General features: G+C 43.5%; 1 protein-coding gene across 1 annotated transcript in view; it reads right to left on the reverse strand.

Moving 5' to 3' along the window:
* The window catches only part of CNTN6 (contactin 6), a 117,010-nt gene that overhangs the window by 21,262 nt on the left and 82,363 nt on the right, over positions 1-13,385 (reverse strand). The window contains exon 10 of the mRNA XM_054387631.1: positions 8,580-8,707. Coding sequence (XP_054243606.1) covers positions 8,580-8,707 — 128 coding nt within the window. The remainder of the gene's footprint in view (positions 1-8,579; positions 8,708-13,385) is intronic.

A 13,385-nucleotide genomic window follows, 5' to 3' on the forward strand; every position in this document is an offset into this window, starting at 1 on the left:
GTTTGGTGTTTTCTTTTTTTTCCTGGTATCATTACAAGAGTGGTAGAGGTTCTCAGTGTGAGTTACAGCCCAGGCTTGGAAGGTGGTTTCTGGGATATTGCTGCATTGTCTGATTGCTCTTCACAGCCATGCAAAGCTATCACTGTGGCAGCTCCATCAGTCTGTCTGAAGTCAAGGGCTGCAGAAAATGTGAAGGCCTCAGATGACTGTCTTAAAGACACTCGATCATTAGGTTAGAGAAATCTCTTCCTCTGACTGGAAGCAGTGTGTCAGATGCAATAAATTCCAGATGATTCAAGGGCCATACTCTTTGTTGGCACAACTCCACTGGTTTCAGCACAGGCTGGCAGAGGGCTTGGCTCCATAAATCTCAGATGAAGTAATTCCATTGGGAAGTGCAGGTAACTTTAGAGGATAGTTTTGAAAAGTATCTGGGAACTGCAGAGGACTTCCACAAAGTTTTCTTTTCTTCATTTTCCTCCTTCTACTTGTTCTCACTGCATGAGTAACACTTGGAGGAGAGGAATTCTATTAGTTGCAATTATGTTGTATATGTTAAAAGAAGCAAATCATGTCGTATATGTTGTGTATGTTAAAAGAAGCAAAAAGAAATAATATCCTGGTATATGTTAAAAATTGGAAAGTTGCTTTTAGTGGTAGCTGGAACTTCTCTTTCCCAGTAGCAGGTTGAGAAGCATCATTTTCTGGCCTGATATGGCTCTCCAAATTCATGAGATCTTCCTCCAGAGTCATCTTGTAACACTCTCTCTTTCTTTAAACCTCTGAACCATGTGCATCTCTACGTTGAGCTCTTAAGGCCAATGAAATATAGCATTAGAGAAGCAAATCCTTCCCCTAGATGCCACGATCCAGCTCAAAGCAGGGATTCTACACTGCTCTGAATGTTTATGACTCACTTTCTTCCAGACTCCATCTGGGGTTTTTCTGCTCTGCCTTTAGTTGTGCAGGAGAGAAGTCTCCACACATATTCTCTCATAAATGATGCAGAAGGTTATGCCTGATTTACAAGAGGGTGTTGAAGGGTCTGGCAAGTCAGCCTGGACTGTCTCCAACCTTATGTAGCCTCCAGGTCTGACCTGTGCAGTGGAGCTGGGAGAACCAGGGAGTGGGAACTGGCTCCTCTGAAATCACTGCAAAGGTCACCTCCTCAGTTCCTGCCTCCCTCATGGTGTAACTGGCCCTGGGAATAGGGAGGACTGGCCCTAATGAAGCTCTTCTACAATGTCTATCAATCAGATGGTCAACAGTATGTTCTCTGAGCCTTCCACTGGCAAGCTCAACATATGGATAGGAATAAAGAGTGGTTACAGGTTGTGGCTTTGAAGTTGCTTGGATAAATTCCAAAACCTAAGGTGAGCTCTTTGCTCCCAGGTATAAACTGCTGCTGGTATTTTAGCTGCCTTGCTTAAAAGATGACTCAAGTGTATCTGCTTTGCACTGCTTTGGTGGCAGCCTGGAGATACCCTTTGAGTTGGGTATTCTCCCAAAACTCCAAATCAAGGCTTCTATACTAGGGATGAAACTCACCTTTTCTGCTTGAGCTCATTCAACTTTAATAAAACTTTGTGCCTCTAGTGATTTTTTTTTGCCAAGTACTCCCTGTCAATCAAAATCCTCTTCCAAAAGCCTACCCTTCACAAGACCCTCATCACCTCTACTGCCATAGGACTTCATGTCACCTCCTTTTCCAACTCCTGCTTCTCTGTACTGGATGGTTGGTCACAGGGATGGGTGCATTTTGACTTCTGCAAAGCATTGTGTACAATTACAGCATTCCATAAATAAGTAAGAGGCTATAAATAAAATCAATTTATTTCCATGGAAAGGTCAAAGTAAGAGCAAGCAAGGATGATACAAACAAGGTTGCGTAGAATTTGCAATCAGATTCAACAGTTGCATTGTAAAATCCATAGAATACAAATAGAAAATGATGTCCTATCTGGACGCCTCCATCAAAGCCAGTCATCTGTTGCAGAGGGAGGAGCCATTAGCTCCAGCTGGCTGGAATGAAAGTGGTTGGGAATGTTTTGAAACTTCTCTTCATCAGCAGGTTCCAATAATATTATTGGTGCCTCATTAGATCTGTCCTGTAATTTCTTGTGGCATTATTTGACCACATGTTCAAAGAGATCAGAAATAAGAGATCTGTAATCCTGGTAGAGAATGCTATTAGGAGGAATAAGCAAAAAGATCCAGAGGTCCTTTACCTGTGAACATCTCAGGAATATAAAAGCTAAGGATTTTGAAAGAAATGTGTTCTATGGAATCCCTCTGGCAACCTGGTATTTTGGAATACCAGAACATAAAGGTTTCTTCTTACAAAACATCATCTATTATCCATAACCTGTTATCTATAATCTAGGATGGTGAAGGGACTGCAACACTGCCTTATGAGAAAAGGCTGAGAGACCTGGGGCTGTTGAGTCTGGAGAGAAGACTGAGAGGGGATCTAATAAATGTCTATAAATATCTGAGGGCTTGGTGTCAGGAAGGAAGGGACAGTGACAGCCTTTGCTCATTTGTGCCCTGTGAGAGGACAAGGGGCAAGGGATGGAAACAACAGCACAGGAAGTTCCACTTCAACATGAGGAAGAAATTGTTTACTGTAAGGGTCCCAGAGCACTGAAACAGGCTCCTCAGAGGGGTTGTGGAGCCTCCTTCTCTGGAGACTTTTAAGACCCATCTGGATGTGTTACTATGTGACCTCTGCTGGATTCTATGGTCCTGCTCTGGCAGGGGGGTTGGACTGGAAGATCTCCAGAGGTCCCTTCCAACCCCTAACATCCTGTGATCCTGTGATCTATAAGATATATGCTTAGTGGATCTATTTTCCTCCCTGTCCTCTGAATTACACTGGAGTCTGTCCTTCTCTGAATTACACTGGGGTCTGTCCTTCTCTAAATTACACTGGGGTCTGTCCTCCTGTGAATTACACTGGAGTCTGTCCTTCTCTGAATTACACTGGGGTCTGTCCTTCTCTGAATTACACTGGGGTCTCTCCTCCTGTTAATTACACTGGGGTCTGTCCTTCTCTGAATTACACTGGGGTCTGTCCTTCTCTGAATTACACTGGAGTCTGTCCTTCTCTGAATTACACTGGGGTTTGTCCTTCTCTGAATTACACTGGGGTCTGTCCTTCTCTGAATTACACTGGAGTCTGTCCTTCTCTGAATTACACTGGGGTCTGTCCTCTGACTTACACTGGGGTCTGTCCTTCTCTGAATTACACTGGGGTCTGTCCTCTGAATTACACTGGGGTCTGTCCTTCTCTAAATTACACTGGGGTCTGTCCTCTGACTTACACTGGGGTCTGTCCTTCTCTGAATTACACTGGGGTCTGTCCTCTGACTTACACTGGGGTCTGTCCTTCTCTGAATTACACTGGGGTCTGTCCTCTGAATTACACTGGGGTCTGTCCTTCTCTAAATTACACTGGGGTCTGTCCTCTGAATTACACTGGGGTCTGTCCTTCTCTAAATTACACTGGGGTCTGTCCTTCTCTGAATTACACTGGGGTCTGTCCTTCTCTAAATTACACTGGGGTCTGTCCTTCTCTGAATTACACTGGGGTCTGTCCTTCTCTAAATTACACTGGGGTCTGTCCTTCTCTGAATTACACTGGGGTCTGTCCTTCTCTAAATTACACTGGGGTCTGTCCTTCTCTGAATTACACTGGAGTCTGTCCTTCTCTGAATTACACTGGGGTCTGTCCTTCTCTAAATTACACTGGGGTCTGTCCTTCTCTGAATTACACTGGGGTCTGTCCATCTCTGAATTACACTGGAGTTTGTCCTTCTCTGAATTACACTGGGGTCTGTCCTTCTCTGAATTACACTGGAGTTTGTCCTTCTCTAAATTACACTGGGGTCTGTCCTTCTCTGAATTACACTGGGGTCTGTCCATCTCTGAATTACACTGGAGTTTGTCCTTCTCTGAATTACACTGGAGTTTGTCCTTCTCTGAATTACACTGGGGTCTGTCCTTCTCTGAATTACACTGGAGTTTGTCCTTCTCTAAATTACACTGGGGTCTGTCCTTCTCTGAATTACACTGGGGTCTGTCCATCTCTGAATTACACTGGAGTTTGTCCTTCTCTGAATTACACTGGAGTTTGTCCTTCTCTGAATTACACTGGGGTCTGTCCTTCTCTGAATTACACTGGAGTCTGTCCTTCTCTGAATTACACTGGGGTCTGTCCTTCTCTGAATTACACTGGAGTTTGTCCTTCTCTGAATTACACTGGGGTCTGTCCTCCTGTGAATTACACTGGAGTCTGTCCTTCTCTGAATTACACTGGGGTCTGTCCTTCTCTAAATTACACTGGGGTCTGTCCTTCTCTAAATTACACTGGGGTCTGTCCTTCTCTGAATTACACTGGGGTCTGTCCTTCTCTAAATTACACTGGGGTCTTTCCATCTCTGAATTACACTGTGGTCTGTCCTTCTCTGAATTACACTGGGGTCTGTCCTTCTCTGAATTACACTGGGGTCTGTCCTCCTGTGAATTACACTGGGGTCTGTCCTTCTCTGAATTACACTGGGGTCTGTCCTTCTCTGAATTACACTGGAGTTTGTCCTTCTCTAAATTACACTGGGGTCTGTCCTTCTCTGAATTACACTGGGGTCTGTCCTTCTCTGAATTACACTGGAGTTTGTCCTTCTCTGAATTACACTGGAGTTTGTCCTTCTCTGAATTACACTGGGGTCTGTCCTTCTCTGAATTACACTGGAGTCTGTCCTTCTCTGAATTACACTGGGGTCTGTCCTTCTCTGAATTACACTGGAGTTTGTCCTTCTCTGAATTACACTGGGGTCTGTCCTCCTGTGAATTACACTGGAGTCTGTCCTTCTCTGAATTACACTGGGGTCTGTCCTTCTCTAAATTACACTGGGGTCTGTCCTTCTCTAAATTACACTGGGGTCTGTCCTTCTCTGAATTACACTGGGGTCTGTCCTTCTCTAAATTACACTGGGGTCTTTCCATCTCTGAATTACACTGTGGTCTGTCCTTCTCTGAATTACACTGGGGTCTGTCCTTCTCTGAATTACACTGGGGTCTGTCCTCCTGTGAATTACACTGGGGTCTGTCCTTCTCTGAATTACACTGGGGTCTGTCCTTCTCTAAATTACACTGGGGTCTTTCCATCTCTGAATTACACTGTGGTCTGTCCTTCTCTGAATTACACTGGGGTCTGTCCTTCTCTGAATTACACTGGGGTCTCTCCTCCTGTTAATTACACTGGAGTCTGTCCTTCTCTGAATTACACTGGGGTCTGTCCTCCTGTGAATTACACTGGAGTTTGTCCTTCTCTGAATTACACTGGGGTCTGTCCTTCTCTGAATTACACTGGAGTCTGTCCTTCCCTGAATTACACTGGAGTCTGTCCTTCTCTGAATTACACTGGGGTCTGTCCTTCTCTAAATTACACTGGAGTCTGTCCATCTCTGAATTACACTGGAGTTTGTCCTTCTCTGAATTACACTGGGGTCTGTCCTTCTCTGAATTACACTGGGGTCTGTCCTTCTCTAAATTACACTGGGGTCTTTCCATCTCTGAATTACACTGGGGTCTGTCCTTCTCTAAATTACACTGGGGTCTGTCCTTTTCTGAATTACACTGGGGTCTGTCCTTCTCTAAATTACACTGGGGTCTGTCCTTTTCTGAATTACACTGGAGTCTTTCCTCTGAATTACACTGGGGTCTGTCCTCCTGTGAATTACACCAGGGTTATGTGTAAGGTATGTGTTTTAGTAGTCAACAACAAACAAATTACTCCATTTTTTATGTTATTCTTGTCCTCTTGTATCTCCTCTTCTAGCCTGCTCATATCCAGTGACACCACAGATGTGTAATAGGTTCACTGGTGTGACATTTTCTTCTTCTTTTATGGGGTTGTCTTTAAGATTTCCACCTCAAATGTTTTTAAAAGCTTCTTAAAAGCTCTTGGTTCCATGTTATCTATCTATCTTGCTTAGCAACTGCAGGCACTCATTACATGGCAAATCCCATTCCAGAGGAGAAAACAGAGAAGATGTTGAGAGTGCTGGAGGTATAATAAAGACTTCTCACACAAAGAATAAACAACTCAATGAGCAGCAATAAACTTAATTTGCACATTAGATATGCTTTTCCAAGTTCTGACATTTCAGTTGAAAATAATGCTGAAGCAATGAGGCCTATAATTGAACAGCCAAAACTTCTCCAGAGGGGAAACAAAAACAAATGTTCCCTGCAAACAAGATCATTTTTACACCATGTTGTTACTCAGTGTTTTAATAAACTTCATAAATGCCAAAGACAATATTTTGGTCATGTTTTAACAGGACTTCCCCATGTTTGCTCCATTAGGATGGATGGATGTGATATGCGAAATGCTATAGAACCTTAATGAAGGCAGAGCTGCCTGCACCCTAAACTTCTTGGTTTGTTCATTGCTAGCTCCGCTGTAACATCATCTCAGAGCACACCTTGCACTGCATCAGTGCTGATTGCACTTTCATAACATGATCATGAAAAAGATCTTTGCCAGATGCAGTGGCTTAGGGAGGAGGTTGTGCCTGCAGGCTGCAGAAGCAGTTCTGAAGGCATCGAGAACAAGAATATTAAGGGGAAAAAAAAGAAAAGAGAGAGAGAGAGTTACAAATTAGACTTAATAATGTGCTCTTGTAACTACAGCCAATATTACTGTTAGCTGTCTTGCAGAATTGATCAATATGATTACTGTGAGCTCAGAAGTTTCACTTTTTAACTTGTTCTCATTTAAGATCAACAAATATGAATGGTTTGGTAAGAAAAATTCTGTATTGAGAAGACTTTGCAGAGCACAGAGGGGAGGGGGGAAAAAAAAGCATACTGAGTTTGCTTCAGTTTTCCTTTTTTCCCCCTTTCTGTTAGTGATCAAAGATCAGATCATAGTATTTCATGCTCTGCTCTTAGGAATTTCTATCTAAACAATCTCTCTTTCCATATCCCGCAGCTCTGGGTGAGTCCACCTGAGAGGTAAATTTGGACAATGTCTTTTTGTTAATGGAGATAGACTCTCCACCAGCACACCAAAAACTTGGAGCAATAAATGTATTTTAATATGTCCTACCACGTGTCCCACTGTGTTTCAAAGAAGAGTGAAAAATACAAGGATGATCAGAGGGCTGGAGCACCTCCCCTATGGGGACAGGCTGGGAGAGTTGAGGCTGTGCAGCCTGCAGAAGAGAAGACTCCAGGGAGACCTTAGAGCAGCTTTCCAGTACCTGAAGGGGATGCAGGAGAGCTGGGGAGGGACTTTTTACAAAGGTTTGTAGTGTCAGGAGGAGGGGTAACAGCTCTGAGCTGGAAGGAAGGAGATCTAGACTGGAGATCAGGGAGAAATTCTTGACAGTGATGGTGGTGAGACACAAGTTGCCCAGGGAGGGAGGTTGTGGATGCCCCTTCCCTGGAGGTGTTCAAGGCTAAGGTTGGAAGGGGCCATGAGCAAATAGGTCTGGTGGAAGGTGTCCTTGCCCATGGCAGAGAGTTGGAACTAGATGAGCTTTAAGGTCCCTTCCAACCCAAACTGTTCCATGAATACTCCAGGGAAGATAGCCCCCTACCCCATGCAGAGCATCACCGAACTGGGAGCAGAGCTGGAGTGTGTGGTTACAGCAGGAGCTGAGCCAAAGGTGCAGTTTTGAAGGGAAGGAGAATAACCCTGCAGGCCATACTTGTGACACATCAATAGTGCTGCAGAACAAATGCCATTATTAATGTTACTTCTTTTTCCTGTGTGATGGTTTGAAACTGTCTTTTTAATTTTTCCTTGCAAAGTTCAGAACAGAGAAAGTGAAAGAATGTAAATAAGTCACTATTGGGTGTAAGAAAGCAAAATAACGATTGTTCTAAACACTTCCATTGGATAGATAGAAATGTTTAAGAACTATTACCCAAAACAAAGTAGGCATTCGGCACATTCTGCGTTCGGCGGTGGGGGCAGTTGCTGGGCTGTCTGGCTGCTGTTTCTTCTTCTCTTCTGGCTGAAGATAACACACTGACCTTGGCAGCTAAGTTAACAACTTTCTGCTTAACTAACTCTGCTTCTCTGTCCAGGGGGGTCTGGGGGGAAGCTCCTGGGAGAGGGAGGCCCCCTTTGGGAGGGTCCCCTTGGGGGGAAGCAAAGGGAGATTGGTTGTGCTTTTCTGTTGATTGTATATATTTGTAAATGTTGTGAATTTTGTATATTTGTACATATTCATTGGATTTCATCGTAGATTTTAGACTCTGCTTGTAAATACAGCCTTCATTTGCTTCCAGACTGGGCTAGCCTGGTTACTTGTTGGTGGGGGGGGGGGGGGGGGGGGGGAATTTCAGCTCACACCGACACATCCTGATACACAAATTGATCCTCAGAGTGGTGTGGTCATGAGTTTTTTCTTTGCTGCAAGCAATGGAGAGCTCAGTGTCAGCTTTTAACTGCAAGTAAAAAGCTGGCAGTAGTAGCACTGCTTGGCACAGGCTTGGGCATCCCAGTGAAGAAAAAAATATTTCCTAAAATTCATCAAGCACACACAAAAAGATTATAAAAGTACCTTTTACAATCAGGTTCCCAGAATTTCTGGCAGCTCCAAACTGATTTGTTGCTATACAAGTGTACACCCCTGCATCTGCTTTGGTGATGTTGTAGAGCCTGAGACTGCCATCTTCTAGCAAGATGACCCTGGGGAACAAAAACAAAGAGCAAAGAAGAGTAAAAGGCTTCTGCTACAGGAACTGTACTAGAAATGCTACTTTTAATATTTAAACATTTCCATTATACTTTTTTCCCCCCCCCTCTCCTACCACAAGCTGAATATTTATCAACCGTGTTTTACCTCTGCTTATTATTGATTTTGATATTAGGAATGTTCTGTTGACATACTGGAGTTGACCATTAGCTTACCCAGTTGACTTGCTGGCAGCCAAACCTGGAGTCTCAAGGGAAAGAAGGAAGCCCCCAACTTGCTATCTAATTATCCTGTGTTTTACCATGGGGGACTTTTTCCATTGGATCCCAATGCTCTTATGCCACACTAATGTTGTGTCTGAGCCCAGCTGCCTGTGCAATTTTGTCAGGTTTATTAAAAGATATTAGCTGAGATGCTGAAATGCCATCTCACAAGCCAAGGAGCCAAATCAAATCTATCTCTGCCTCCTAGGGCCTTCAAAAGCCCTTATTAGTCACTATGTTGTTTACATCAGTTTGCAGAGCATTGGCTAAATTGCATTTAGTAGAAATTTCAGGATCACTCTTGGGTTTTATGGACAAAATTAATTTCTAAGCTTGTTCATATGCTTCTTCATGTCAAGGAGATACTTTAGGATGCTTAGGTTATGGCATATGTTTTCCACAGGTAAGCTTTCTCTGCATGCCTGGCACCTTGTTGCTTTTACACACAAGGGAAACACTCCAGGGTTGGGGAATTTTCTTCACAAATATACTGAACAGCTCTGTCAAAGGTAGAGAATTCCCAAATGAAAAACTGAGTTAGGTAAGAAAGGACCTTTTGGACAGAAAATAAGATCATCCTGAAATGTTTTGTTAATTTTGTGTCAGTTATTCTGTCCATCTGTTGGCACGTGGTAGATGTAGTAAGAGAAGTAGGAGGTGGATGGAGGAGGTCACAGTGATATGGGGGTTGGTCTCTTCTTCCAAGTAACTAGAGATAGGACAAGAGGAAATGACCTCAAGTTACACCAGAGGAAGTTTAGGTTGAATATTAGGAAAAATTTCTCTCCTGCAAGAGTGGTCAGGCATTGGAACAGGCTGCCCAGGAAGATGGTAGAGTCATCATCCCTGGAAGTGTTCAAAAGCATGCAGGCATGGCACTTTGGGACATGGTGGTGTTGGTTGATGGTTGGGCTTGATCTTAGAGGTCTTTTCCAACCTTAATGATTCTCTGATTGTATGTTGAAGCTCTTGATTAGTTATTTCTGACTTTAGAAGTAGAACACTGGGCTCAAAGACCTGAAGTTGAAACCTTCAGATGGGAAGAGCTGCACTCCAATGCCACTTTCTTACATTTGAGAGCATCCAGCTGTAAGACACAACAGGAAAGCAGCCTTCATCCATTCTGCCACTCACAGAAGCATGCCATTATCCTTTGCTTTTTTTTTAATCTTCCTCTTTTAATTGACATTTAAATCTAATACAAGAAGCCTTTTTCACAAAAGAAAACCTCTAATTCATGCATCACAGCTTGGGTAGTTAATATTTATCCCTAACAACACCAGACTGGATGATGTAATGAATTATTAAAGGAAAGGAACAATAACAAGAGCAGGAGTTGAAGCTGGCAGCAATATCATAGCCACTAAACACAGAAAACCATCAGAGTGTCTTGCTGCTGCTACTCATATGCTTGTAGCTGGATGTGTAACACACATTAGACCTTGTTCTGCTTCCTGTTACATGCTCCCAGCCTCTCAGCTGATGAAAAGAAGCACTAGATTTGGGGGTTTAACATCACCCAAATTTCATGGCTCCCATGGCTGTCTGACCTTACTCTGCTGAAAGATCTGCTCCTGAGCAGGGCAGGGGTGGATATGGAACCCCTCAGCTTTGAGGACAGGCTGAGAGAGTTGTTTTATATATATATATATATAAAACAAGAGAGAGAGAGAGAGAGGGTAGTGAAACACTGATCCAGGTTACCCAGAGAGGTGGGAGATGCCCCATCACTGGAATCATTCCAGCTCAGAGTTGTCTGGGGGGCTTTGAGCAACCTGCTCTAGTTGAAGATGTCCTTGCTGATGCAAGGGGGGTTGAACTAGATGAGCTTTAAAGATCTTTTCCAACCCAAACCAGTCTGTGATTCTATGATTTAGCTATGAGAAAAGCTCAGATGTCCCCATGGTGCCAAGCACTTTGTTACTTGGGTGTGGAGCTGAGAGGGGAAGGGATTTAGGCTTGAATGAAAAATCTATGTTTCCTTGGCAATAATCACCAGGTACTGCAGCAGTTGTTCATGTGCAATTTGTAGTAAAATGAGAAAATAAGTTTGGGTTTAATAATCCATCATATATCCACATTAAACTGGAGAGGAGGGAAAATATCAAGCAGCAAAGTCAAGTCTTCAATGTAATGATGTATCAACTAAATGAGATTTTATAGATAAGGAAGGATGAGTAAGCATGAAAGAAGTAAGCTTTGCTGCTGGCTTCATGACACTGTTCCTCAAAATCATAGAACTGTTTCAGTTGGCAAACACATCCAAGACATTTAAGTCCAACCCTCAATTTAAGACCACCATGGCCATTAATTCATATCCCCAGGTGCCATGGCTACATGTTTCTTGAACATCTCCAGGGATGGGGACTCCACCACTTCCCTGGGCAGCCTGTTCCTATCCCTGATAGCTCTTTCAGTAAAGAAATTGTTCCAGATCTCCAACCTAACCCTCCCCTGGCACAAATTCTTCTCCTTCTATCACCTGGTACTAGATGAAGAGACCAACTCCCACCTCACTCCAACCCCCTTTCAGGGAGCTGTGGGGAGCAATGTTGTTTCCCCTCTGCCTTCTCTTCTCTAGAATAAACAATGCCAGTTCTCTCACCCACTCCTCACCAGCCCTGTTGTTCAGGCCCTTCACCAACTTTGCTGTCCTTCTCTGGACATGTTGCAGTCCATCAATGTTCTTCCTGTAGTAAGGGGCCCAAAACTGAACCCAGTTTTTGAGGTGCAGCCTCACCAGTGCCCAGTACAGGATCACTTCCCTCCTTCTGCTGGCCTGTGGGGGGTGCATCTCCCTCTCAGCATGGGGACACACCTGATGAGAGCATTCCAAAGGCAAGTTTAAATATGAAGCAATATTTGCAAGTGCTCCTCTTCTGCCTCTGCAATTCTCTTTGCATTAATGATGCATTTCCTCACATTGCCTTGCACCAGCCAGCAGAAAACACCCTCAATATGAAGTGCAGATGATAAAATAGTTGATTCAATTGAGTGGTTACCTAGCATATGGTGGCTTCATCAGTGTCAAAGGAGATCCAAGCGTGAATCAGGAAATGTTCATAAATTGGCTACCTGAGCCATAAGTTATAACAAGCCTCTGTGGTGCCTTTTCCCCCATCAAATGTTGATGCCCTGTTATTTTTTATTGCAGTTGTACCTAAGAGCTCTAGGTACAAATCAGAAACCAGAGGTGTGCATGAGGCAAAAGAAGACAACCCTGCTCCTCAGAAGTGACCTATATAGGTGAAGAAACTGGGAAAAGTAGTTTTTAAAGATACAGTATAATAAAGGGCTGCTGCTTTGAATACAGAGGCTCCGTGTTTAGTGGATTTCTGGTCAGTGCTGTTTCACTGAAGGTTAGTCATAGAATCATACAATCATTAGGGTTGGAAAAGACCTCTAAATTCAGCAAGTTCAACCATCAACCAAACACCACCATGCCCACTAAACCATGCCCCAAAGTGCCCTTTCTACATGTTTTTTTTTAACAGCTCCAGTGATAGTGACGGCACCACCTCCCTGGGAAGCCTGTTCCAATGCCTGACCACTCTTCAAGTGAAGAAATTTTTCCTGATATCCAACCTAAACCTCCTCTGGTGCAACCTGAGGCCATTTTCTTGTGTCCCATTGCTTGTTTCTTGGGAGAACAGATAGTCCCCATGCCTGGTTCCAACCTTCTTTCAGGGGGTTGTAGAAAGCAATGAGGTCTCCCTTCAGCCTCCTTTTTTCCAGGCTGAACAACCCCAGTCCCCTCAACTGCTCCTCACAAGTCTTGCCTTGCTCTGTGTTCTTCATTAGGAATTGAGACCTGAATAATTGGAAGCCTCCTGATTTATCCTCTAAGAGCAGTTTGTACCCACTCAAGAGCTGACAAGGTAATGTTTGATCTGAAGTAATGCTTGTTCTGAAACAAATATTTCAGTGGCTGGGCAGGCTGAGGATGGAATGGCTCTTTCAATGGATCAAAACCAGCTTAGCAAAGAGAAACAAGGAGCTAATAAAAGCTTCAGAGGTGTCTGAAACAGAGGTCAGGCTACCTGAAGACAATTAGGCAGCCAGCAGTAAATAAGAGACTCAGGCAGAATTTATGTCAAAGCACAAAGGACTCCAAAGCAATTAGTTACCAGGGAAGGGAATTACAAAAAAACAAAAAGAAAAACCAACCAACCAAACAAACAAACAAAAAAAAACAAAACAACCCCCCCCCAAAAAAAAAACAACCCAAAAAACCAAAAACACCCGAAGTGAATAATTTCCAGCTCTACTGAGGTCCATGTCAGGAGTGGGATGAGAAAGCAGAGCACAGCAGAAAATCAAGATGATGCATCTCAAATGCACAAAAAAAAAAACAAAAAAACAAAGAGCAGTGTGAAATACTGACCCTGGTGTCATAAACCTCCTAAGA

This window comes from Indicator indicator, chromosome 15 (assembly GCF_027791375.1).
Source record: "Indicator indicator isolate 239-I01 chromosome 15, UM_Iind_1.1, whole genome shotgun sequence".
In the NCBI taxonomy this organism is placed as follows: Eukaryota; Metazoa; Chordata; class Aves; order Piciformes; family Indicatoridae; genus Indicator; species Indicator indicator.